The 27,345-nt window shown below is 43.2% G+C and overlaps 1 protein-coding gene across 1 annotated transcript; it reads left to right on the top strand.

Moving 5' to 3' along the window:
* The first annotated feature begins 5,114 nt into the window (after positions 1 to 5,114).
* On the top strand, positions 5,115 to 26,570 carry LOC132210250 (hyaluronidase-like). Its single transcript, XM_059649666.1, has 3 exons — positions 5,115 to 6,098; positions 22,235 to 22,324; positions 23,125 to 26,570. Exons 1-3 carry the CDS (start codon positions 5,115 to 5,117, stop codon positions 23,539 to 23,541), a joined length of 1,491 nt encoding a protein of 496 aa, XP_059505649.1. The 3' UTR covers positions 23,542 to 26,570.
* Positions 26,571 to 27,345: the final 775 nt, after the last annotated feature.

A 27,345-nucleotide genomic window follows, 5' to 3' on the forward strand; every position in this document is an offset into this window, starting at 1 on the left:
AATGTCCCGCTGCAGCCTACAACAGCCCTCCACACTGTCAACGACACCTCCGACCTTTGTGTCGTCTGCAAACTTGCTGACCCATCCTTCAATTCCCTCGTCCAAGTCATTAATAAAAATTACAAACAGTAGAGGCCCAAGGACAGAGCCCTGTGGAACCCCACTCACCACTGACTTCCAGGCAGAATATTTTCCTTCTACTACCACTCGCTGTCTTCTGTTGGCCAGCCAATTCTGTATCCAGGCAGCTAAGTTCTCCTGTATCCCATTCCTCCTGACCTTCTGAATGAGCCTTCCATGGGGAACCTTATCAAATGCCTTACTGAAGTCCATATACACCACATCCACAGCTCGACCCTCATCAACCTTTCTAGTCACATCCTCAAAAAACTCGATAAGGTTTGTAAGGCATGACCTACCCCTCACAAAGCCAGATCTTCCACATTTTCCTTGCATATGTCTCTCAATATCCTCAGAAAGATTTCCTTTCATCCTGGTATTTTCAACCTTTAGCACAGCCAATCTTTCCAAAAACATCTTGTCAATTTTAAGATGATGTACTTTCTAAACTCCCTCTCTTCCACTATGACTTTGATTGCATCTTCTTCCTCAGTGAAGACTAATACAAAGTGTTCATTTAATACCCCAGCCATGCTAACCCCAGTTCACATTAAGATTATTAAAATTACCTAGCAAACTATTCTTCATGTTATGCATCTCTCTGAAAGTTCCCTGCCAATTTGCTTCTCCTGATCTTTCCCATTAGTTAGCATAATGGTATTACAATTGTAACTGAAGTTGAATGAAGTAAATTTTGCCTTTGACTTGTGTGTAACATCCTCTCTCATACTCGCCTCCTTAATCAATACAACCACTTCTCGACCTTTCTTACTGTAGCTACAGCACTGGAAGCTACCTGACAATTGCACAAACATATCCTGTCCAATTCAGTGTGGAGCTGGATGAACACAGCAGGCCAAGCAGCATGTTATGTTGTTCATCCAGCTCCACACTTTGTTACCTCGGATTCTGCAGCATCTGCAGTTCCCATTATCTCTCCAGTCCAATTCAGCCAATTATCCACTCAGTCTACACCCTATCATCAGCAAAGTGATGATAGGAGTTATTAATTTTGCTATCACATGCCAGGTGATGACCATCTCAAACAGCAAACAATTTAACCATCATCTCCTGATATACAGTCACATTGCCGTCACTGAATACCCCAATATCAACATCCTAGTGATTACCATTGACCTGAATTGGATCTGTACTGGCACTTAAGAAGCTTGATACCATCTAGGACAAAGCAGCCTGCTTGTTTGGCACCATATCCATAAGCATCCACTCACTCCACCACCAATGCTTATCAGCAGCAGTTTTTCTGATCTACAAGATGCACTGCAGTAACTCACCAAGGCCTACATAGAAACATAAAAAATTAGAAGCATAAATAGGCTATTTGGCCCTTCAAGCCTGCTCTGCCATTCAACTAATTAGCTGATCATTCAACTCAGTACCCTGTTCCCATTTATTCCCCTTTCCCTTTCGTCCCTTTTGTCCCATATCTAACCCCTTCTTGAAAACATTCAATGTTTTGTCCTCGACTGCTTTCTGTGACAGAGAAATCCACAGGGTCACCACTCTCTGGGTGAAGAAATTTCTGTCTTGTCTGACAGCACCTCCAAACCCAGAATTGTTAACATGCAGCTAGAGACTGAGTATTTTTTTCAACTCCTTCCCAACCCAAAGGCACTGAGGACAAGGCCAACCTCCTGTCCCTGGACAGTGATCATCCATCTGGCAATGATCTGGTCTGGGGTCTGACAGCCTCGTGCTTGCAAATTGCCATTTTAAACAGTCTTTGCAAAGATTAAATCTGGATTTGAAGCTGCCAGGGACATATCTGGGCATGTGGGAACAAAGAGCTTTTATCCAATCATTTACCAACCTTCCTAATTTTAATTGCTAAATGTCAGAGTCGAGTGTTGTGGAGAATCAAAGTTGGTCTTGTTTCTGGTATTGGACTATAATCCGTTAATCCTAAGAGTGTGCCATACACAGAGACTCCATCACACAATCACTCTCTGTCAGTGGATTTCACTGCTGCTGACTTAGAGACACAGGGCTGGCCCTTCATTCGAGCCATCAAGCAAGAGCTAAATAATTGTTTCACTTCAACTGGTTTCCATTTGGACTTTCAAGAGGCTGTTTACATATATCTAGGTGGGTAAACAGTTGGCTGGGTTAGGGCTTGTGGTGGCCAGTGGGTGGCTGGGTAAGAGGCATGCGAGTGGATGAATAGTTGGGTGTTTAGGAGCTGGTGGGCAGCTAGGAGATGCTTAGTGAGTGGTCAGTGGGTGGCTGGGGATGGTCAGTGATTGGACAATGAGCAATGAGCTGGAGATTTGCAGCGGAGATTGGATCAGGAAGTAATTCCAGGCTGGGGTTGGGGTAAATCAGGAAGACTTGAAAATTGAACACAGTTGTTAAACAAATCAGCAAACTGGGTAGGAGTTGGGGTGTTGTTTTATTCTCTGTAAAAGTTGTTCCCTTTCTTGTTAAGCAGGACAAGCAGGTTCAGGTTGATGCTGGGTCTGAGTGATTAGCTGGTGTTGCTCCCCCCAGTGTTAACAGGTTGTGTATCAACTCCACTACCTCTGTGGGCTCAGGCCTGATGCTCGTGAGATGGACTGAGGGATAATGATGGGAAATTGAGGATGACTTTTGACCTGAAGGACATTGTACAAAACATGAGTCACAGCCGCAGCTGGTGGCGAGACAGAGGATGCAGGGACTTTGCTTGGACCTCATGCTGGTGTTGAGTAGGGCAGCAGAGGGAGGGGGCAGGGGAGCTGTGTACTTCCTGATTGGAAGTTGGACCTTTAAGCCCATCACAGTCAATGTTGAAGATGCTGGTGTTTCAGGAGTTTCATTGGGAATGGAAACACAAACTAGGCAGTCAAGTTTGGTCTACCTGAGGTTGGGTTTAATAGAAATTGTGATTCACCTCAGATTGGAGATAGAGCTTCTCAATGGGATAAGGAGATGTACTTAGATTATTGTAACCCATCTGGTTTATTTTTGGAGGGAAATGGAGCTGTTGGTATATTACTAATATTCCCTGTTTTCCTTGGATTTGTAGATTTCCCTTTCAGTTTCCAAGCTAAGTGAACCTTGATATTTAACATTCTTGGAAAATCTCTGGCTTCCAGCAGACTGAAGTGTCAGCTCTGTCTCTGATCTGTCTTAGTATAAGCTGCATACAGTTCTGGTCACCATGTTGTGATTGCGCTGGAATGGGTGCACAGGATGTTGCCTGGGCTGGAGGGTCTGAGCTGTGAGGAAAGACTAAATAGGCAGGAAACAAAACAAAGCAGAGTTAATGTTTTGGATCTGGTGATCCTTCCTCAGAACCCCCAGTTCTGAGGAAGGGTCACCAGACCCGAAATGTTAACCCTGTTTTTTCCTTCATAGATAATGTCAGACCTGTTGAGCTTTTCCAGCAATTTCTGTTTTGTTTCCTGATTAACGGCATCCACAGTTCTTTCCTTTTTTACTGGATAGGAAGGGGTTGTTTTCCTTGGAGCAGTGAGGGTTGTGGAAGGATCTGATAGAAGTGTGTGAGATTGTGATGGGTTGGATACAATGGATAGGATGTCTGGCTAAGAGAAGGTTGACGAGGAATGCTTTTCAGTCAGACCATAGTGGGAGTTTGGAATGCATTACCTGAAAAGACGGTTGAGTCAGAACCCTTGTAAGATGTAAGCAGTATTTAGATATTCACTTGCGGTTTCAATGCCTCCCAGGCTATTGAACAGGATCTGGAAAATGGGAGTAGTATGGTCAGATTTTTGTTAACTGACCCACACGTGATAGGCTGAATGGTCTCCTTCTGTGCCGTCAATGTCTATGAGCCCATCAGTTCTATCGACACTCCACTTCCATTCCTATTCTGCCTCTGTTTCATCTCCACTCAGTCACCATGTCTGCTCAGTATTGGGAGTGATACAATCATCTCGTTGTACAGCACAGAAACAGACCCTTTGGTCCAACTCATCCACGGCAATGAGATAGCCTAAACTGATCTAATCCCGTTTACCAGTATTTGCCCCATATCCTTCTAAACCCTTCCTACTCATTTACCCATCAGGTGCCTTTTTGATGTTGTAATTGTACCAGCCTCCACCATCTCCTCTGGCAGCTTATCCCATTCATGCAACACCCTCTGCGTGAGAATGTTTATTATGTCTTTGCTCCTTCTCCACTCTGACTGCATTACAACTCCAACTTCATTCTGTTTTCACTCTGCGACCAGTTTGTGTCATTTCCATCACCATTCCATCTTGGTTTTGCCTGCATCCCCTCATCAATCTGTCTCTGTTCTGTCTGTCCGGTGTCTCCATTCTGTCTACACTCTATCTCTGATCTGTCACTGTTCAATTTTTGTTTTGTCTTTGATCTGTTTCTGGTCCACCCATTTTATCTCCACTCAACCTCCAACACTGCTCCATTGCTATCTGCTCTGTTCCTTCTCCGTTGTTTCTCCCATCTGAGTACCCAGCCATTTCTTCTCTGTTGCCTCTTTGTCTCTGGTTCATCCCTGCTCTGACTCCATTCTATCTCCACACTATCATTGCTTTGTCTCCACTCTGTCACTGGTCTGGCTTCACTCCATCTCCATTTTGTCCTTACTCCATCTCTGTCTGACCCCATCGCTGTTCCATTTCCGCTCCTGTAGAGCATTTGGAAAACTTACTCAAGAAAAATAAAACAAGAAGAATGGCCAGCTTGAAGAATTTTTGCAAAGGCTGGAAGCTAGGGGCCTGTTGGCCAATGTTAGAGAAGTACTTATCCTGGAGCTGATTGATCAACAATTCTCTCTCACATTCAATCCTTTCAGTGTTTAAATTTTTAATTTTCATTATGATGGTGAAAATCTCTCAAGGCTTGTGCAGTGAAAATGCTGCTGTTCAGAGCTCCACGGAGTGTAACCATGGCAACTGAAAGATTTGTGAATCACAGTTTATTACTTCGTTACTTGTCACCAATTGCTTGTTGCCTAGATACAAACTAACAACTTTGATGGTTGTCACAGGTTGGACAAGTGACCAATGGACATTAGCTGGTATGAAGCAGATTATCATTGTCGCCAGGTCAGCTCGTCTCCAAGTGCAGCCAGTATCCTCATCTTCAGCACAGCCCTCTACCTGCTCCTGATCCTGGATGGAGCTCAGGGTCGTTCCATCAAACCAACCATGCCCCCTGTCATGGAGAACAAGCCCTTTCTGGTCATTTGGAACATTCCGACTGAGAAATGCAGCACTCACCGTGGTGTTGATCTCCACCTGAACGACTTTAATATAGTCACCAATGAGAATGAAGTTTTCATGGGAGGGAATATCACAATATTTTATAACTATCAGTTGGGCAAATATCCTTACTATGAAAACAACCATGTGGTGAATGGGGGCTGTCCCCAGAATACAAGCCTAATTGAACACACTAAAAAGATGCAGGCTGACATTGAGAAGTATTTACCCTCCAAACACTACAAGGGTCTGGCAGTCATTGACTGGGAGGAGTGGAGACCCCAGTGGGTACGTAACTGGGGCACTAAAGCCATCTATCGTGAGAAGTCGGAGGAGCTGGTTCGAGCCAGGTACCCTGACTGGTCTCCTGCACGAGTTCTGAAACAGGCGGAGTGGGAGTTTGACACAGCAGCCAACAAGTTCATTACTCAAACTTTGAGGGTGGGTCAGGCAATGAGGCCCCAGGCAATGTGGGGTTACTACCTCTTCCCAGACTGTTACAATTACCATTACAATGACAACTTCTCTGGTTACAATGGGCGCTGCCCTTCTATTGAGTTTGAACGCAATAACCAGCTGCAATGGCTCTGGTCCCAGAGCAATGCCTTGTATCCTTCTATCTACATGGAGGAAATCTTAAAATCTTCGGAACAAGGGAGGCAGTTTGTGAGAGCACGGGTGCAAGAGGCTATGCGTGTGTCTTTGATGGTTGACTCAGCATATGCACCACCCGTGTTTGTGTACTCTCGATCGCACTACGCTTACACCTTCAAGCCAATGACACAGGTAGGTGGACACAGGAAAATAAAATTAATGGTGGTACAGACTTTTTGGGCCATAAGGCCTCTGCTTTACCGTATGACGCTATGAAAATGGTTCAATCTCTCAACAAAGGAGTTGAAGACACATGAAGTTCTTCAATCATTATTCCTACGACAGTGACTGGTTGGATAGTGTTAAGCTTCAAAGGGAATTGATGAGCTCCTGAAACTTAACATGCAGCTATAGCAAGTGATTAAAGCAAATGGTATGTGACCTTAATTCGAGAAGGGTTCAAGAATCAGAGTAAAGTTATCTCGTTGCAGTTATATAGAGCCTGAGTGAGGCCATACCTTTTGTACAGCTTTGATCTCCCCACCTAAGGAAAGATAGACTTTCCGTAGAAGGAGTGCAGTGAAGTTTCACCAGTCTGAGGAAAGATTGATGATGCTGGACCTGTATTCTCTGGAGGTTAGAAGATTGAGAGGTGATTTTATTGAAACATGTAAGTTCTTCCAGGTTGTCACATGGCAACTGTGGGAAGAATGTATCCCCTTACAAGGGAAGACAGGGGTTTAGAATAAGGGAAGCCCTTTTCAGCCAAGAAGAGGAGGAATTCTTTAACTCAGAGAGCATGGAGGCTTTGGGATTCTGTTCTCCAGAGGGAGGTAAAAGCAGTACGTTCCAGACTGAGATTGAGCATTTTTTTCAGTCTAAGGCAAAAAGAAAGGTCTTAGGTTATAGGAGGATTTAAATGGATTGGGCAGATGGACAGATCAATGGCAGATGGGGTTGACAAAGAGAAATGAACAAAGAGCGATACAGCACAGGAACGGACCCTTCAGCTCACCAAGTCTGTGCTCAATTTGTAGTGATTTTTCTAAACTAAAGCACATTTGGCTCTATGTGGTCTATTTCCCTCTATTCCCTGCTTATTCATGTATCTGTCAAGATGCTTCTTAAATGTTGCTATTGTATCCACCTCCACCACCTTCTCTGGTGTTGCTTTCTAGGCATTTACCACCCTCTGTGTAAAAAAACTTGCCTCTTGTGTCATAACAAGGAATATGGGGATAATGGAGGAATGGCTGAGCAGCTCAGACGGTCTGAATGGTCTCCTCCTGTTCCCGTTTGCTATGAACTGCATCACCAGTCCTGCAACTTTCAAAAGCTAACACCCTTTAGGAAAGGAAATCTGCCATCCTTACCTGGTCTGACCTACATGTGACTTTAGACCCACTGCAATGTGGCTGACTACCAACAGCCTATTAAATGGCCGACCGAAAAGTTCAGTTCAAGGACAATTAGGGATGGGCTATGAATGCTGGAATCACCAGCAATTCCCTATTTAATGGAAGACTAGTGAAGAATTATGAACACAATCAGATTAATGATAATCCAGAGGTGGATAAATGATCAGGTTACACCAGCAGGCTTTGATTTTGTGCAGTTTACAGAATCTGTGTTATAAAGAACAATACAGCACAGGAACAGGCCCTTTCACCCACCAAGCTCGCGCCAACTCATTTTCCCTTCCATGCTAAAACTGTCTTCACTCACAGGATCAGTGTCCCTCTATTCTCTTCCTATTCATGTATTCATCCAGGTGTTTCTCAAATGCTGCTATTGTGTCTGCTTCTACCTCCTCCTCTGGCAGCACGTTCCAGGCACTCACCACCCTTTGTGTGAAAAACTTGCCTCGCACATCTCTTTTAAACTTCCCCCTTGCACCTTGAAACTGGGTCCCCTAGTAATTGACCCCTCCACACAGGGAAAATGCCTCAAACTCTCCCCTCTATTCCTGCCATTCACAATCTTACAAACTTCTATTACGTTGCCCCTTGCCTCCTGTGTTTCTGTGAAAACAAACCCAGTCTATCCAACCTTACCTCATAGCTAAAATCGCCCATACCAGACAACATCCTGGTGAACCATTTCTGTAGCCTCTTCAAAGCATCCATATCCTTTTGCTAGTGTGGTGACCAGGACTAGTCTAACTAAAGTTCTATAAAGCTGCAGCATAACTTTGTCTATCCTTATATTCATGCCCCTTCCAATGAAGGCAGACATGCCATAAGCCTTGTTCACTACCTTATCCACGTGCGCTGTCACCTTCAGTGATCTCTGGACCTGCACACCCAGATCCCACTGCATATCAATACTCCTAAGGATTCTGCCATTCAGGGTATAATTTCCACCTGTACTTGGCCTTCCAAGATGTATCACCTCACATTTATCTGGATTGAATTCCCTCTGCCATTTTTCTGCCCATGCCTCCACTGATATATTCTGCTGTATCCCCGGCAATCATCCTCACTACCTGCAACTCCACCAATTTTTGTATCATCTGCAAACTTACTAATTAGACCAGATAATTTTTCTCCATATCCTTTATGTAGATCACAAATGGCAGGGGTCCCAGAACTGATTCCAGTGGAACACCACAAGTCACAGCCCTCCTTTCCAAAAAGCATCCTTCCCCCGACTACCCTCTGTCTCCTATAACCAAGCCAGTTCTGTATCCATCTTGCCAGCTCAGCCCTGATACCATGTGATTTCACATTTTGTGTTTGTTGCATTTATTGCTATCCCTAATAATCTCCTGAGAAGATGGTGGTGAACTGCCTTCTTGAAACCCTGCAGTCCATGTGCTGTAGAGAATAAACACAGTGCTGTTGGGGGAATTTCCAAGATTTTGATCTTGTGACACTGATGGAACAGGGATATGTTTCCAAGGCAGTGGATGTGGGTTTGGAAGGTGCCATGGTGCTGGGAATCCACTTATGGCCCTTGTCTTCCTTGGATACGCACATTGATTCCTTCTCTTCGCAAGCACGTCTTCCTAAAATGTAATCATTCTTTTTGAGAATTGGAATCTCTCTTTAAGTGTAAGACCTGTATTCTATAGTTCTCTGAACCCAATGTCACATGTCCTTTCTGTCTGAACAGTCACTAGGATAGTGTCCAGATAAAAAATATATCCTTGTTTTCATTTCATAATTCTTGACATCAATCTCCTAAATATTTATGGTGCAGAGGAGATTCCAAATGGTAGGTGATTAAAACAATACTGCCTGAATAGTTAAGGGGGTATCTGACAAAATTTCCTGTTGGGGACAATTCAGTAAAGATTTTGGAGTTTTATATTCACATTCACATACTTTGAGCACAGTAAACTGTTAGTCATTATCATTACAGCTGCTCTACATTAACTTTAAGTTCTGTTTTAAGCCCTCATAATTTTAAGTTGATGGTCCAGAATCTCCATTGACTCTCTTTGATCCTACCCAGGAAGATGGATTTTGTTCTTTATCCTAATTGCTTGAACGTTCTCTTTTCTGTTTGATTTCAAATGATCTGGACACATTCTACTGGTATGACCTTTCCTGTTTCTTTGCTGATGGAAAGGGAAAGGAGCAGTTACCAGAGGAAGATATTTAACTGGGGAAAAGGAAACTATGATGCTATCAGACAGGAGTTGGGAAGTACAGATTGGGAGCAATTGTTCCACAGAAAGGGCACAGCAGACATGTGGAGGCTGTTTAGGGAGCAGTTGTTGTGAGTGATGTATAAATTTGTTCCCCAGAGACAGGTAAGAAGGGATAAGATTAAGGAGCCTTGGATGACGGGAACAGAGGTGCTTCTTGTCAAAAAGAAAAAGGCAGCATACGTAAGGTGGAGGAAGCAAGGGTCTAGCATAGCTTTAGAGGATTACAGGCTTGCTCGGAAGGAGCTCTAAAGTGCACTGAGGAGGGCCAGGAGGGGGCATGAAAAAGGCTTGGCAGGAAGGATTAGGGAGAACCCGAAGGCATTTTACTCATACATGAGGAATAAGAGAATGATCAGGGTGAAGGTAGGGCTGATCAGGGATAGCGTAGGGAACTTGTGCGTGGAGTCTGAGCAGATAGGGGAAGCCCTAAATGAGTTTTTTGCTTCAGTTTCTCTAAGGAAAGGGACCTTGTTGTGAATGAGAACTTTGAGGAGCAGGAAAACAGGCTTGAACAGATCAAGATTGAGGAAGATGATGTGCTGGAAATTTTGGCAAACATTAAGATTGATAAGTCCCCAGGGCCAGACCAGATCTATCCTAGGTTGCTCCGGGAAAGAAGAAAAGAGGTTGCTAAGCCGCTTTCGAAGATCTTTGCTTCCTTACTCTCCACGGGAGTTGTACCGGAAGATTGGAGGAAGGCAAATGTTGTTCCTCTTTTCAAGAAAGGGAATAGGGAAATCCCTGGAAATTACAGACCAGTCAGTCTTACATCTGTGGTCAGCAAGGTTTTGGAAAGAATTCTGAGGGCTAGGATTTATGACTGTTTGGAAAAGCATAGCATGATTAAAGGGAGTCAGCATGGCTTTGTGAGGGGCAGGTCATGCCTTACAAATCTAATTGAGTTCTTTGAGGAAGTCATGAGACAGGTTGACGAGGATTGAGCAGTGGATGTGGTGTACATGGACTTCAGCAAGGCATTTGATAAGGTTCCGCACAGCAGGCTCATTCATAAAGTCAGGAGGTATGGGATACAGGGTGATTTGGCTGTCTGGATTCAGAATTGGTTGGCTGACAGGAGGCAGAGAGTGGTTGTAGATGGTAAGTATTCTGCCTGGAGGTCAGTGCTGAGTGGTGTCCCGCAGGGCTCTGTTCTTGGGCATCTGTTCTTTGTAGTTTTTATAAATGATTTGGATGAGGAGGTTGAGGGGTGGGTTAGTATGTTTGCTGATGACACAAAGGTTGGAGGTGCCGTTGATAGTATCGAGGGCTATTGCAGGCTTCAGTGAGACATTGACAGAATGCAGAGCTGGGCTGAGAAATGGCAGATGGAGTTCAACCTGGATAAATGCGAAGTGATGCATTTTGGAAGGTCGAACTTAAATGCTGAATATAGGATTAAAGGCAGGATTCTCAGCAGCGTGGAGGAACAGCGGGATCTTGGTGTTCAAGTGCATAGCTCCCTCAAAGTTGCCACCCAAGCGGATAAGGTTGTTAAGAAAGCATATGGTGTTTTGGCTTTCATTAACAGGGGGATCGAGTTTAAGAGCGGCGAAGTTATGCTGCAGCTCTATAAAACCCTGGTGAGACCACACTTGGAATATTGTGTCCAGTTCTGGTCGCCCTATTATAGGAAAGACGTGGGGGCTTTGGAGAGGGTGCAAAGGAGGTTTACCAGGATGCTGCCTGGACTGGAGGGCTTGTCTTACGAGGAGAGGTTGACTGAGCTCGGACTTTTCTCTCTGGAGAGAAGGAGGAAGAGAGGTGATCTGATCGAGGTGTACAAGGTAATGAGAGGCATGGATAGAGTCAATGGTCAGAGACGTTTCCCCAGGGCAGGATTGACTGCCACGAGGGATCATAGTTTTAAGGTGTTAGGAGGAAGGTATAGAGGAGACGTCAGAGGGAGGTTCTTCACCCAGAGAGTTGTGAGCGCATGGAATAGTTTACCAGTGGTAGTCATGGAAGCGGAGTCATTAGTGACATTTAAGTGACTGCTGGACATGCACATGGACAGCAGTGAATTGAGAGGAATGTAGGTTAGGTTATTTTATTTTTGGATTAGGATTATTCCAGGGCACAATATTGTGGGCCGAAGGGCCTGTACTGTGCTGTACTTTTCTATGTTCTATGTTCTATGTTCTTTGAAGGTTTTGCTGCTTTGTAGTAGTTCTCATAAAGCCCCCATCTCCCATACTGATTGCACTCAATTCCCCCTTGCTGGGATCTCCCTGCAATTGTGGTTCTGCTTTGACCCCCATCATGAACAGTCTTATCTGGTCAATCCCATTTATTCCTGCTCTTTGGCTGTTTTGTCCAGCTTTTGAGAAGATAGTGACGCCATCTTGGGGTCAACACATTCAGACCTCTCAGAAGGGGCTCTGGAGTTTCCTCAAAGACCTGTCCAATTTTGGGCCTTGATCTCTACTGGAGTTTCATCATGGACTGCCTGTTCAATGTTGAGCCCATTGATGGAAATCTGACAATTTTAAATTCCTTTTACTAAATACAATGTGATCTTACATTAATCGATCCTTCTAGTGCTTATAGCCACAAAGTCTGGCCAGTAGATCTGCTTAAAATGTCACAGGTAAGGTCCTGGGGAGTGTTGCTGAACAAAGAGACTGTGGAGTGCAGGTTCTTAGTTCCATTCCAAGTGGAGTCTCGGGTAGACAGGATAGTGAAGGCACCATTTCATTTGCTTACCTATATTCATCAGTGCATTGAGTATAGGAGTTGGGAGCTGTACAGGACATTGGTTCGGCCACTTTTGGAGTACTGCGTGCAATTCTGGCCTCTGTCCTATAGAAAGGATGTTGTGAAACTAGAAAGAGTTCAGAAAAGATTTACCAAGATGTTGCTGGGGTGGGAGGGTTTGAGCTTTAGGGAGAGGCTGAATAGGCTGGGGCCATTTTCCTTGGAGCATCGGAGGCTGCGGGGTGACCTTATAGAGGTTTATAAAATCATAAAGGGAATGGATAGGCTAAATAGCCAGGGTCTTTTCCCCGGGGTAGGAGCATAGAGAGCATAGGTTTAAGGTGAAGGGGAAAGATTTAAAAGTGACATAGGGGGCAGTTTTTTTCATGCAGAGGGTGGTGTGTGTATGGAATGAGCTGCCAGAGGAAGTGGTGGAGGTTAGTACAATTACAACATTTAAAAGGCATCTGGATGAGTATATGAATGGGAAGGGTTTAGACAGATATTGGCTAAAATCTGACAAATGAGACTAGATTTATCTGATTGGCATGGGCGAGTTGGACTGCAGTGTCAGTTTCCGGTATATCGCTCTGACTGTATGACTCCAGTTAATTCTCCCTATCCGGAACTCCCATTCTTGTGGAGCCTCAGTTCTTTGAATGGCGGTGATAATGGCAAACTCTTTCCTGGAGCTACCATCCTGATTGGCTACTCCTTTCCACTGATCTGGGAAGTATTTTAATTTATTTTCATTCCTTTACTCAAAATCTTCTGCTTTAGAGTCTTTTGCTCCCCAGATAGTCCCTGATGTGTGGTTTTGGGTTTGAAGTCTTCTGAGATTCTTTTCTGCCCTCCAGAGTGCTCCCTCTTTGCTGCTGCATTGACTTCATGTTTCGGCTTCGATTGTTTCCCTACCGGGCACCATTCTCTATTCCAGAGTCACAGTTTAACTGGGAAGAGTGAATCAGTTATTGAGCACTACTGTTCTCGAACCATCACAAAATGTATAAAACCCTAAAGCTGCGTCAAGGTGATCTGGTCCCTGACTATTCAGGACCAATGTAATTCACACCAAGTTTCTTCATTTTACGGAAAATAATGCTATTTATTTATAGAACACACTTCACTTCAACAAATGGCAATGAAAAAAGGATTTAATCTAAAATGTACAACTTACTATACAATTTATACAAAGGTGGGTCGAGTTGTGGGCAGTGGGAAGGGTTGTTCTAGATTACTAAGGGACATTGATAAGATGCAGAGCTGGGCTGAGAAGTGGCAGATGGAACTTAACCCTGAAAAGTGTGAGGTGATTCTTTTTGGAAGGACAAACTTGAAAGCAGAATACAGGGCTAATAGACAGATTTTTGGTGGTGTGGAGGAGCAGAGGGATCTTGGGGTTCATGTCCACAGTTTCCTGAAAGCTGCCACCCAGGTGGATAGAGTTGTTAAGAAGGCGTATGGTGTGTTAGCTTTCATTAATAGAGGGATTGAGTTCAAGAGTCATGAAGTCGTGCTCCAGCCAAACAAAACCCTGGTTTGGCCACATCTGGAGTATTGTGGAATAACACGGTGTGAAGCTGGATGAACACAGCAGGCCAAGCTGCATCAGAGGGGCATGAAGGTTGATGTTTCGGGTCGAAAACCTTCTTTAGAAATGGGGGAGGTGGAAGGGGATTCTGAAATAAATAGGGAGGGGGGAAGTGGATAGAAGATGGATAGAGGAGAAGATAGGTGGAGAGGAGACAGACAGGTCAAAGAGGTGGGATTAGAGCCAGTGAAGGTGAATGTAGATCCTGCAACACTCAAAAGCCTTCATAGAGGTTCATAAAATCATGAAGGGAATGGATAGGCTAAATAGCTAGGGTCTTTTCCCCGGGGTAGGAGCATAGAGAGCATAGGTTTAAGGTGAAGGGGAAAGATTTAAAAGTGACATAGGGGGCAGTTTTTTTACGCAGAGGGTGGAATGGGTGTATGGAATGAGCTGCCAGAGGAAGTGGTGGAGGTTAGTACAATTACAACATTTAAAAGGCATTTGGATGAGTATATGAATGGGAAGGGTTTAGACAGATATTGGCCAAAATCTGACAAATGAGACTAGATTTATCTGATTGGCATGGGCGAGTTGGACTGCAGTGTCAGTTTCCGGTATATCGCTCTGACTGTTGTTGACACTGTCTAAAAGTATTCCCCTCATTGCTTCAAAAAACAACACGGTCTTCGATCAGACAGGCCTTTCTCTGGCAGTGAACGTACTCTCTCCTAACCCAGTGCCAGGGTGAAGGATGTCATGGAGAGACTGCAGGGCATCCTTCTTTTGGGCGGAATCAGCTCGAAGTCATGGTCCAAATCAGTAGGTAGGAAGAGAGATGAGGTCCCAAACTCAGAAATCAGTGAGGTAAGGAAGGGAATTTAAAAGCAAGATATCAAGGCAGTGATCTCAAGATTACACCCAGCACCTTAAGAACAAAAGGGTTGATCGATTGAACACATGACTATAAAGCTGGTCTAGGAGGGAGGTCATTAGATTCTGAGGTATTGGGTAACAGTTCTGGGACAGATATCTTCCCAGAAAGACTTACTAGTGATAGTGGGGTTGGTTTAAAAAGTTTGTTAGGCAGGTGGGAACCTAAAGGGTAATTGAAATTGGACAGGAGCCTAGGAAACAGGGAGAAAAATCTGAGTATCAAGTAAAATCTTGATTGCAGAATAATGTCAAAAAACAAAGTCAAGGGCACCTTACCTGAAATACATGCAGCATTCGCATCAAGCTTAACAATCTAAAGGCACAAACAGAACAAAGTAGTTAAATAGTTAACTTTGATATGTGATTGGAAACTCTTGCTTGACAAACTTGCAGGAATTTTTTGACGGAAGCTACTAACAAAATTGATAAAGCGTGGTCAACAGCAGTAGTATGTTGGATTTTCAGAAGGCTTTTGACAAAGTCTCTCACAGGAGGTTTGTTAACGAAATTGAAGCACATTGTTTTGGAAGCAATGTACTGGCATGAATTAATGATTGGCTAACAGTCAGAAAACAGAATAGGAATGAATGGTTTTCAGGATGGCAGGTTGTGACTGATCCACAAAGATCAGTACGTGGGCCCCAGCTGTTGACAATATATGATTTGGAAGTGGGGACCAACTGTAATATTTCTAAATTTGTGGATGATACAGAATCAAGTGGGAATGTGTATTGTGAGGGAGATGTCAAATATTGTCAGGACAATTTGGACAGTTCAGTGAGCATGTAAAAACAAGGCAGATGCAATATAAAGTGAAAGATGTCAGATTCTTCACTCAGGCAGGAGAAACAGAAGCACAGCATATTTCTTAAATAGTAAGAGGTTGGAAAGCGTACAAAGGTACCTGGGTCTCCTTATCAATAAGTCACCGAAGACTGCGTAAATGGGTAGCTCACTTAACCTGTCAATAACTCTTTGCTGCCTTTCTGTGTCCAACACCAGCACCTCCACATCCTTATGGCTTACACTGCCACCTAGCTTTGTGTCATCAGTGAACTTGGACACATTACTCTGTCTCTTTATCTAAATCTGACGTACTGATTGTAAATGATGGAGGCCCCAGCACTGATCCTGAGAGCACTCACTAGTCACAACCTGCCCATAAGAAAGCAAATGTAATGTTGTCGTTTATCTCAAGAGGGTTGGAATATAAAAGCAGTGATGTGCTTCTGAGACCTTATAAAGCTCTAGTTAGGCCCCATTTAGAATACTGTGTCCAATTTTGGGCCCCACACCTCAGAAAGGACATACTAGCCCTGGAGTGTATCCAGCGGAGATTCACATGGATGATCCCTGGAATGGTAGGTTTAACATATGATGAACAGCTAAGAATCCTGGGATTGTACTCATTAGAGTTTAGAAGGTTGAGGGGAGATCTAATAGAAACTTACAAGATAATGTATGGCTTAGAAGGGGTGGACGCTAGGAAGTTGTTTCCGTTAGGTGGAGAGACTAGGACCCATGGGCACAGCCTTAAAATTAGAGGGGGTAAATTTAAAACTGAAATGAGACGACATTTCTTCAGCCAGAGAATGGTGGGCTTGTGGAATTCATTGCCACGGAGTGCAGTGGAGGCCGGGACGTTGGATGCCTTCAAGGCAGAGATTGACAAATTCTTGATCTCAGAAGGAAACAAGGGCTACAGGGAGAAGTGGAGTTGAAATGCCCATCAGCCATGATTTAAATGGCGGAGTGGACTTGATGGGCCGAATGGCCTTACTTCCACTCCTACGTCTTATGGTCTTATTTATCCCTACCCTCTGCTTCTTGTCCATTTACCAATCCATCAGAATATATTATGAAACAGGAGCACTTGCATTGTTCATTAACTTTATCAAATGCCTCTTAAAAATCCAAGTATACCACTTAGGCTGAGAAGTGGCAGATGGAGTTTAACCCTGAAAAGTGTGAGTGATTCATTTTGAAAGGACAAACTTGAAAGCAGATTACAGGGTTAACGGAAAAAGTCTTGGCAGTGTGGAGGAGCAGAGGGATCTCGGGGTTCATGTCCACAGTCCTCTGAAAGCTGCCACTCAGGTGGATAGAGATGTTCAGAAGGTGTATGATGTGTTAGCTTTCATTAATAGAGGGATTGAGTTCAAGAGCCAAGAAGTTATGCTCCAGCAATACAAAAGCCTGGTTCGGCCACATCTGGAGTATTATGTCCAGTTCTGGTCACCTCATTACAGGAAAGATGTGGAAGCGTTGGAAAAAGTGCAGAGGAGATTTACCAGGATGTTGCCTGGAATGGAGGGAAGGTCTTACAAGGAAAGGTTGAGAGAGCTAGGGCTTTTCTCTTTAGAATGACAAAGGATGAGAGGTGAAATGATAGAGGTGTACAAAATAATCAGAAGTATAGAGTAGACAGCCAGAGACTTTTTCCTAGGGTGGAGGTGGCTATTACGAGGGGACATAGTTTTAAAGTGAGTGGAGGTAGATATAGGGGAGACATCAGAGGTAGGTTCTTTACTCAGAGAGTGGTCAGGGCATGGAATGCATTGCTTGAGAGGGGAGTGGAGTCGGCCTCATTAGGGGCATTTAAGTGGCTATTAGATAGGCAATATGGATGATAGTATAAGGTAGGGGTGGAGTTTAGATAGACTTTAGGATTAAGGTAAAATTTCAGCTCAACATCGTGGGCCAAAAGGACCTGTACTGTGCTGTACTGTTCTGTGTTCTATGTTCTGTGTTCCATCTTCTATTTGCTGGTTTCTTTTAAATACACATGGTTACATACTGAAGAAACATTGAAAACATTCATCATATATAATTTTCCTTTCTGAAAACCACGCTAACTCTGACTGATCATGTATAATTTTCAAAGTCCAATGTTGAGCCTTTCTTAATTACATCAGATTACGACAGAGAAACGGGCTTTAACAAGCCCACTCTGGTATTTATGTTCCAATCTAACCTTCACACATCTTGCATCCTCTAAATCTATCACTGTAACCCTCTGTTTCTTTCTTCCTCATTGGCTTGTTTAGTTTCCCCTTAAATACAATGATACACATTCCCTCGCCCACTCCCTGTCTGGGGGAGTTCCATGTTCTCACCACTCTTCCGCTTAGGACATTTTGCCTGAATTCCTGATTTCTTATTGGCTGCCATACCGACAGCCTCTCATTCTGTTCTTTCCCACGCAACCAGAACCTTTCAACATTTTAAAGATCCCCATTGGATTACCCTCAGCCTTTTCCCATGAGAAAACAAACCCAGCTGGTAAATCCTTCCTTGATTTTTCTGGCATCATCCTCATAAATCTTTTCTGACCCTCTCCAGTGCCTCTAGAACCTTTTTATAAGCTGGTGGCCAAATTGCCTGTAGTACTGATAAATGTGGCCTAACCAAGATTCAGTACAGATAAATTCTCAAATTTTAAATTCTATCTTTCTGGATGCAGCTTGTGATACAATTTTTAGTGGTCGTTGCATTTGTATCTGAGATCTCTTTGTTCCTGTACTCCACCCAAACATGCTCCCAATGTTGAGGTGAGGCTTGCTAGACATCTTGCCCCATTCTGTCACAAATCTCACCATCACCCATGTCAGTCAGACCCTGATAAGACTTCCCCTGTGTGTCTGTCTTCACAGTGGAAGAGACAAATTACACATCAGAAATAGAGAGTAATCAAGGGGCTAATGAGAGTGAGGAACCTAAAGTAATTAATATTAACAGTATTGGAGTACTAATATCAAAAAGCATTGGAGAAACTTAAGGTACTGAAAGTCAACACCTTATCTCGCCTCTGAAATTCACATTTGAACAAAGGCCATAACAAAATCAGGAGCTTAGTGATCAGAGATAATGGGAACTGCAGAAGCTGGAGAATCCGAGAATACAAAGTGTGGAGCTGGATGTACACAACAGCCCAAGCAGCATCTCAGGAGCACAAAAGCTGACGTTTTGGGCCCAGACCTTTCATCAGAAAAGCTTTTGTGCTCCTGAGATGTTGCTTGGCCTGCTGTGTTCATCCAGCTCCACACTTTGTAATCCAGTAGCTTAGTGATCCTTGCAGAACACAAGCTGGGTGGCACAGCTGGTCGTTTCTCCACATCGTGGAGACCACGCTGACCTTGGAGATCACTTTGAACTCAGCTGCCAGGGTCAGGTGCAATGGCCTCTTCTGCTGGTCCTCTAGACGATGCGAGGACATTTTCCTTTGTACTGTCCATGAGGCTATCCAGGTCCCTGTCAGACAATCTCAATAGTGTCCTTCCCCTCTCCTACATCTCCTGGAAATGCCTTTGACTGAGCAGACCAAATGCTAGTTCAGGGAACAGCACGTGGTAAAGTTGGGCCTGGAAGTGAACGTGAGGGATGCCATCGGGACAGGATGGGTAATCAATGAGGTTAATGCTAAATAAAAATTGAAACAACTGCAGACACTGTAAATCAGAAACAAAAACAGAAGTTGCCGGCAAAGCTCAGCAGGTCTGGCAGCATCTATGAAGAAAAAAATCAGAGTTAATGTTTCTGGCCCGGTGACCCTCCCTCAGGGACCCAAAATGTAACTCTGATTTTTTTCTTCAATTAATGAGGTGACTTTGGTAAGATAAAGTGAGAAATCTTGTTAAACCTCATAGTGAAAAACCCTCCAAAAACCTGACAAAACTTAAGTTGAGCCAAAATATACATAAGAAATATGACTACAAATAGGCCATTCAGCCCATCAAGTCTGCACCACCATTCAACTAAGTCATGGATGATCTGTCACCCTCAATTCCACTTTCCTACATATTACCCATTGCCCTCAATTCACTTAATGATTAATAATCTGTCTATTTCAGTCTTGAATGTTCTTGATGACCCAGCCTCAACAGCCCTTTACTGTAAAGAATTCTTCAGATTCACCTATCTCTGGGAGAAGAAATCCCTCCACATCTCTGTCTTCTATGCACTACCCCTTATTCTGAATGATGCCCTCTGGTCCTAGATGTTCCTCCAATGGGAAATAACCTACCCACATCTACCCCGTTAATTGCCCTAAGAATATTGCATGTTTCATTCCGATTACCACTCCTTCTTCTAAACCCAGTGAATACAGGCCCAATCTACTCAAACGCTCCATATAAGACAGTCTTTCTATACCTGCGATCAACTGAGTTAACCTTCTCCAAAACCAGTATCTCTTTCTTTAGATAAGGGGCCCACAACTGTTCACAGTATTCAAGCTGTGATCGGACTAGTATCTTGCATAGTTTTAATAAAAACATCCTACTTTTACATTCTCACAGAGATAGTAGGAACTGCTGATGCTGGAGAATCTGAGATAATACAGTGTGAAGCTAAATAAACACAGCAGGCCAAGCAGCATCAGAGGAGCAGGAAAGCTTGATGTTTCGGGCCGGGACCCTTCTTCAGAAAAGTATATATTCCTTCTGAAGAAGGGTCCCTACTCAAAACATCAAGCTTTCCTGCTCCTCTGATGCTGCTTGGCCTGCTGTGTTCATCCAATTTCACACCATGTTATCTCTACTTTTATATTCTGTTCCCTTTCAAAAAAAACGCCAACATTCCATTTGCCCTCCCCATTACTCACTGGGCCTAGATACTGGCTTTTTGTGATTTATGAATGAGGTCTCTCAAATCTCTGTGTCATAGTTTTCTGCAGTCTTTCTCAATTAAATAATATTCAGCTCCTCTATTCTTCCTGCCAAAGTGCAGAACCTCACATTTTCTCACATTATACTCCATTTTCTAAGTTTGTTCACTCATTTAGCCTCTCCGTGTTCCTCTGCAGACTCTTTGTGCTATCCTCACCACTTGCCAACCATTTTTATGTCATCAACCAACTTGGCTACCACACATTCACTTTTCTCATCCAAGTTATTAATATGTATTGTCAATAAATATGACCCCCACATTGAATCTTCTGGCTCAGATTATTATCCTAAAAATGTCTCCTCTGCTCTCTATTAGTTAGCCAGTGCTCTGTTTGTGTTAACATACTACCCCAACACTGTGGAATGTTAAGTACTTGTTATATAATAAGAACTGAAAGACCTTTCGTGGTGCCTAATCAAACAGCTTTAAAAATGTAAGATTCAGCTTAAAACCTCTGTTCAACTCTTCTGTCATTATCCCACAGCTATCTCAGTCCAAAGGGAAGGGTTTATGAAGTAACAGCTATTTCTGTGCCTCCTGCTAGACTAGTTCAATGATTTTGTACACACAGATTTACAAACATGTCCTTCCTCAGCTTGGGCTTTATTAAACATCAAAGTTAGTTGTACATAAAACTTCGAGATACCTACAGAGGGAGGACAGTGTAAATCAGACAAATTAAAGCAACCCTGTTGGTGAAAGCAGGTGGTGGTTCAAAAAATAATACAGTTGATGCCTTGTGTGGGGCTGAGATCTCACTGAGCTGTGATTCGAATTTTCAGTTGTTTCCTGTCTTTGTTAAGGTTGACGTAGCACAGGAGTGAGAAGGGCTCTTGGTTTAAAGGGTCAAGGAGTATAAAAGTAAAGTCACCAGGAATCGAGATAGGAATAAGGAGAGTTAGAGACTCCGGTGGGAACTCCTAACAGTATTTGCATATTATTGACCAAACATTAAACTTTGTTACAAGTTCCAATGTTATGGTTGTGAGAAGACTTCATCTGGACTGTTTGAAAATCCCTTCATGGGATGTGGCCATCACTGGCAAATGCTGGCAGTCCCTAATCGCACTTGAACTGAGTGTCTCGATCAGCCATCTCAGAGGGCAGTTAAGAGCCACACAGTTTGCTGTTGGTCTGGAGTCACGTGTAAATTAGGCTAGGTGAGGATGGCAGATTTCCTTCCCTGAAGGACATTAGTGAACAAGATGGGTTTTCTGGCATTGAAGATAGCTTTACAGTCATCATCACTGAAATGGGAAATTGATCAGAATGCATCTGAAGAGAATAAAGACTCTTGTGTTTGTCACAACATTGTCACTACCTCTAAACCAGAGGCACAGGAGGCCTGAGGGTGGGATCAAGGGGGGCAAATGTTGTAACACATCTAAATAAGTTGATTAAAAATATCTGCAACTGAACTGTCATGAGCAATCATGTTACATGAAACAGTTACATGGGGATGAGGAGAAATTAATGATTGTGTAAATAGCTATAAAAAAGTGGGAAACATTTAATAAACAATTCAACAGTGTTATCAAAAATACATTCCATTAAAAAAACAAAAATTCAGTGAGAAAAACCCGTTGTGGTTTGCTCAAAAAATTAAAGGTATTAGGGGGCTGGGAAAACAGTTTTATTTTGTTGCAAAGAACAGGAGACATCCTCAGGATTGGGGGAGGTTCAGAGTCAGCAAAGGGCGCATAAAAATTGATAAAAACAGTGAAAAATAGAAAGAGAGCAAATTATTCAGAAGTAGGAAAACAGACTGTAGGAGCTTTTTAAAAAATATATAGAAAGAAAGACACTCCTGGGAGATGTAATGCATTGCCTGCCTCTGTGTTTCAGGTAGATTTAATCTACAGCATTGGGGAAAGTGCAGCTCTGGGAGCAAGTGGAGTCATCCTGTGGGGAAGTATTGAATTTTCTCGCACCAAGGTAAGACAGGTTCATGCTGTTCATGTTAACATTTACCAACAGCGGCTCTTCATTGAGCTGTAAATATTTGCCAGTTGTGGGGCCACAACTGTTCACGCGACACATTAACAATCTGGATGAAGGAACGGAGGGCATTGTTGTTAAGTTTGCAGATGACACAAAGATAGGTGGAAGGACAGGTAGTGTTGAGGAAGTGGGGAGGTGGCAGGAGGGCATGGACAGGCCAGGAGAGTGGGCAATGAAGTTGCAGTGGAATACATTGTGGGAAAGTGTGAGGTTATGCACTTTAGTGGAAAGAATAGAGGAGTAGATCATTTTTAAAATGGGCAATAACTTCAAAATCTGAAGCATAAAGGGATTTAGGAGACCTAGTTCAAGATTCTCTTCAGGTAAACAGGCAGATAAGAAGGTAGAATGTGGTGGAGGAAGGTTCAAATGAGACTTTCAGGAGGGAGTGTGAATGTTACTTATAGGAAAAATGTAAATGGTTACCAGGAGGAGATGGGGTTACAGCAACCTGTGCCGTTAGAATGGGCAGAATACTCTCCTCTGCTGCAATCATTCTGTGATTTAGTAAAACCGTTAATGTTTAGTAGAGGGAGCTGTTTGTATCTGGTCTGTGACAGAGTGATTACATTGCCCAGGTTATGAGCTAAGAATATCTTCAACATGCCCAAATTGAATAATGCTTGAGGGGCTGAATGGTTTCCTCTTTATACTGATGTTACTATGGTTACTGGTGCCTTGGCTTCATGGATGAAACCTTCCAACCTTCTCTCCCTCTCTCAATATCTGTGCAGGTAAATTGTCAGCATGTGAAGGATTACATCAAGAGTACCCTGGGGCCCTATGTTGTAAATGTCACTGTGGCTGCTCAGACCTGCAGTCAGTACCTGTGCAGCAAGCACGGCCGATGTTACCGCAAGCATCCTCACGACAACATCTACCTCCACTTGAATAAAAGATCCTTTCAGATTGTCGCACGGACTGATCGTGGCACATTCAGGGTCTACACCAAAGGCAAATTAAGTTTTATGGACAAGCGCCGATTGAAATCAAAATTTGTCTGTCAATGCTACAAGGGCTGGAGTGGGAAATCCTGCAATAAGTCAAAAAACACTGGCTCAGGTTATTGGTTAGACAGCTCCCTGTTCATTGTTGCTCTGTCATCACTGATAATATGGTTTCTCCCTGATATGTCTGTCCTTATACAATGAAGTTCACCTTCCTGATTGTAAAACTCACATGGTATCATGAATTGTGCATGTCTGTGTGTGTCAGCACATTCTCACACTCAACCATACACACCCTGAACCATGCTCACACACTTAGCCACACATATGTTCACAATCACTCGCACAGTATGCGCACATGACCCAATTTTCTCATATAAATTCTCTCTTACACACACACACACACACACACACACACACACACATATACACGCACGCACAAACACATATACACACATGCACACAGAGCAAGTGGCCACTTAAGGTGACTGCTATATCTTGCAAAATGTGTGTGTGGAGTTATGACACATTGGGTTGTAAATTGACGCAGGTTTTAGTTCTTTACCTGGTGAAACTGGGTTTTTTAAACGGATTGCCAGAATCCAACTTTAAATTGTTGATGTTAACAGCAATTATTGAGGCTGTGTATGTTTTTGAAAAAATATTTAAAGTTTCAACAAATTAATAGATAGACATGTGACCTGGGATGAAAATTTTCACCTTGTGTTTGACTGAATGTAAATCCAGGATTAAAAATGTCAATGAATTGTAGAGATCAATTGGTGATTGGCGGTGAGTTACAGAGTTACCAGTTGGTGGTAATGGTGAATACAGTGCATAGTGTGGATCAGAGAAAGCATTGTAGAGTTATTAAACATTGTAAATCACATCAAATGTCACATCAGTTAAATTATCAATCAGCTCACAATTAATAGTAAGGGTCACGAACATGATTAAGGAGGGGCATCATAAACTGATCTCAAAATGCATTTGATGAAGAGTGGGTGGGTTAAACTGTTGGATCTGCACAGTATTCCTGAGTAACTCACAGGCCAGGGCCAATTACCAAATAGGCTAAATTGGAATTACATTTTTAGCCGTGAGGGTTCTCACCTGGTCTGAGATTGAAAGAATCATGTGGATTATAAATACTCCTGGTTGTTTTGTACATGGTAACCCGTAATAATGCTGAACCAGGCCTGACTAAACCGGGGAAAAGTCTCTCACTCCAACCAGCACAAACTGTGAAATGTTGATCCCATCACTGTTGAACTAGACAGTGAGCAGCGAGGGCCAGCTTTTTCCTCCAAAAGCAGTTCCTGCCAATTTCTGCCCAGTGGCTTTTGGGAAAGCAAAGGAAAGTCGCTGAGTATTCAAGGGGGAATGGAATATAAAAACTGGAAGGTTTTATTGCATCTGTACAGGGGGTTAGTGAGGCCCCATCATAGAAATGTTAATGCAGAGGTGGTTGCTCAGCCCAGCATGTCTGTCCTATTTCTCCCGAAGAGAAGTCAACATCTGGAGAACAGAGTTGAGCTTTGGTCCCCTAGTTTAATAAAGGAGGTAACTGCTTTAGAAGCTGTTCAGAGAAGGTTCACTTGACTGTGGATGGGCAGGACCTGTATTGGAGTTCAGAAGAATGGGATATAATGATGTTGGAACATCTAAGATCCTGAAGAGAATCAGAAACAGGGATAATGGTTCTCCTTCTGAGGAAGCTCTAAAGCCAGATGATCAGTTCAGGAGTGAGAGTTCTTCCTTTTCAGAAGGAGACTGGGTCAGTGCTGGATGGGGTGAGAGGATCCCAGTTGCTGGTGATCACCTGCTTGTGTCTGCAGCTGGCAATTAAAGACAGGATAGTGAGACCCACTGTGGAGGAAAAACTCTGTAACAGATTTCTCAGCATCTGAACTCTGACACTGGACGCTACTTCGCAGACACAGTGTTTGTAAAATTTTTAAGTGCAACAACATTTAAACTCTTTATAAAGTCAGGAAATATTAGAGTTAGATACTTCACTGCTGTAGTGGTTTCAATGTGTGTTTAATCTCCAGTATCCCTGACTCAATCCTGAACAAATCAGAATCGTTCCTATTTAAAGAGAAGTTCTCTTCACCTCCTCTTTTTGAACTTGATTCCCTCAGTTCAATTAGAGATCTATTCTGAGAGTTTTTCATGGCACTGGGTTACAGAACAAAGGAGGTTGGCCAAAACAAGACTTCCTGTCCTGGCTGATAATGTCTCCCAAATTTAGAGAGTGGGGTGTGTTGGTGAGGAGAACAGACCATGAAATCACAGACAATGTGGATTCAGCAAGGGCTGGACACTACCGCCCCTGTCCTGGCAGGGTCTGATAGATACAGTTGTAGAAGGAACTTTACTCTGTATCTAACCCTGTGCTGTACCTTCCCCAGAGCATATCAAGTTCTTGGGTGTTGTTGGGGCTGTACCCATCCAGGCAGGTGGGGAGTATTCCATCCCACTCCTGACTAGTGCCTTGTAGATGGTGGGCAGGCTCTGGGGAGTCACAGTCAGTTATTCACTGCAGGACTTCTAGCCTCTGACCTGCTCTTGTAGTCACTCTGTTTATGTGGTGAGTCTAGTTCAGTTTCTGGTCAATGATAACCTCCAATACATTGATAGTGGGAGATTCAATGATGATAATGCCATCATGAATGTTAAGAGGTGGTGGTTAGATAGTCTTTTATTAGAGGTGAATATTGTTTGACATTTGTGTGATGTGAATGTTACTTGCCACTTGTTTGCTCAATCCTGGGTGTTGCTGCATTTGAATGTGGACTCCTTCAGTATCTGAGGAGGGGTTTGCTTTAGTTCAGTTGGCTGGATGGCTGTTTGTGATGCAGAGTAATGCAAACAGCATGGGTTTAATTTCTGCACCAGCTGAGGTTAGCAAGAAGGACTGTCCTCCTGATCACCCTACAATTAAACCACCACCAGTCAACTCTCTCTGATAAAAGAGCAGGCCTATAGACCTTGAAGATTATGGTGACTTTACCTGAAGTGTTGAACATTGTGCAATCTTCAGAAAATATCCCCACTTCTGACCTTACTGCTGATGATTGATGGGGCGATAAGAAGCCAGGTTAGACCTGACATTTTTTGTGTACAGAACTTACCTGGGCAATTTTCCACACTGTCAGATAAGGTCCTGTGTTGTAGCTGAACTGTGATCAGAGACCAGTGACCTGCATTCCCAGTCTGTCCCTTTGTCCAAAACACCTACTTGGCATTCCTATGTCTGTATGTACATTTACATGGGGGAGGTTAGAGTTTTAACTAATCCAATTAAATGTTGATAGTTCAAAATTGTTTATTTATAATTAGAATCTATTTATTTGTAATAAACAGTAGTTCTTGTGAAGTACACAAACCCAGTCCATGTTTTCTCTTCACCTGAATGTATCAGATAGGTAAATGGGGACTTTGCATACTTGCTAAAATCTTCAACCTTTGTGATGACTCTGGGAAGAGCAGGACTTGATTTACAGTGACCTCCCTAGAGAGGAATAGCTCTGACCATGCTGAACAAGCTAACAGTTAAAGCTCATGAGAATTTTTTTAGTAGGTTCTTTACTCAGAGAGTGGTAAGGGCGTGGAATGCCCTGCCTGCCAATGTAGTTAACTCAGCCACATTAGAGGCATTTAAACAGTCCTTGGATAAGCTTATGGATAATGATGGGATAGTGTAGGGGGCGGGGCTTAGATTAGTTCACAGGTCGGCACAACATCGAGGGCCGAAGGGCCTGTTCTGCGCTGTATTATTCTATGTTCTATGTTTTATTTATGCACTCACCATTGGAGGAGATTTCTATGAACTATGACACTGTGAAAATAGCTATTTTGGGTGCATATGAATTTTTTTCTGAAGCAGACAGGTAAAATTAACAGAGATAACGGGAATTGCAGATGCTGGAGAATTCGCGATAACAAGGTGTGGAGCTGGATGAACACGGCAGGCCAAGCAGACAATTCCTTCTTTTCTGAAGA

This window comes from Stegostoma tigrinum, chromosome 11 (genome assembly GCF_030684315.1).
Source record: "Stegostoma tigrinum isolate sSteTig4 chromosome 11, sSteTig4.hap1, whole genome shotgun sequence".
Taxonomy (NCBI): domain Eukaryota; kingdom Metazoa; phylum Chordata; class Chondrichthyes; order Orectolobiformes; family Stegostomatidae; genus Stegostoma; species Stegostoma tigrinum.

Excerpts from the sequence above, each read along its gene's own strand:
- LOC132210250 (XM_059649666.1), top strand. The coding sequence starts at position 5,115 with ATGGACATTAGCTGGTATGAAGCAGATTATCATTGTCGCCAGGTCAGC. Across the intron at positions 6,099-22,234 it reads CCTTCAAGCCAATGACACAG|GTAGATTTAATCTACAGCAT; the intron begins GTAGGTGGACAC and ends TCTGTGTTTCAG. Across the intron at positions 22,325-23,124 it reads TTGAATTTTCTCGCACCAAG|GTAAATTGTCAGCATGTGAA; the intron begins GTAAGACAGGTT and ends ATATCTGTGCAG.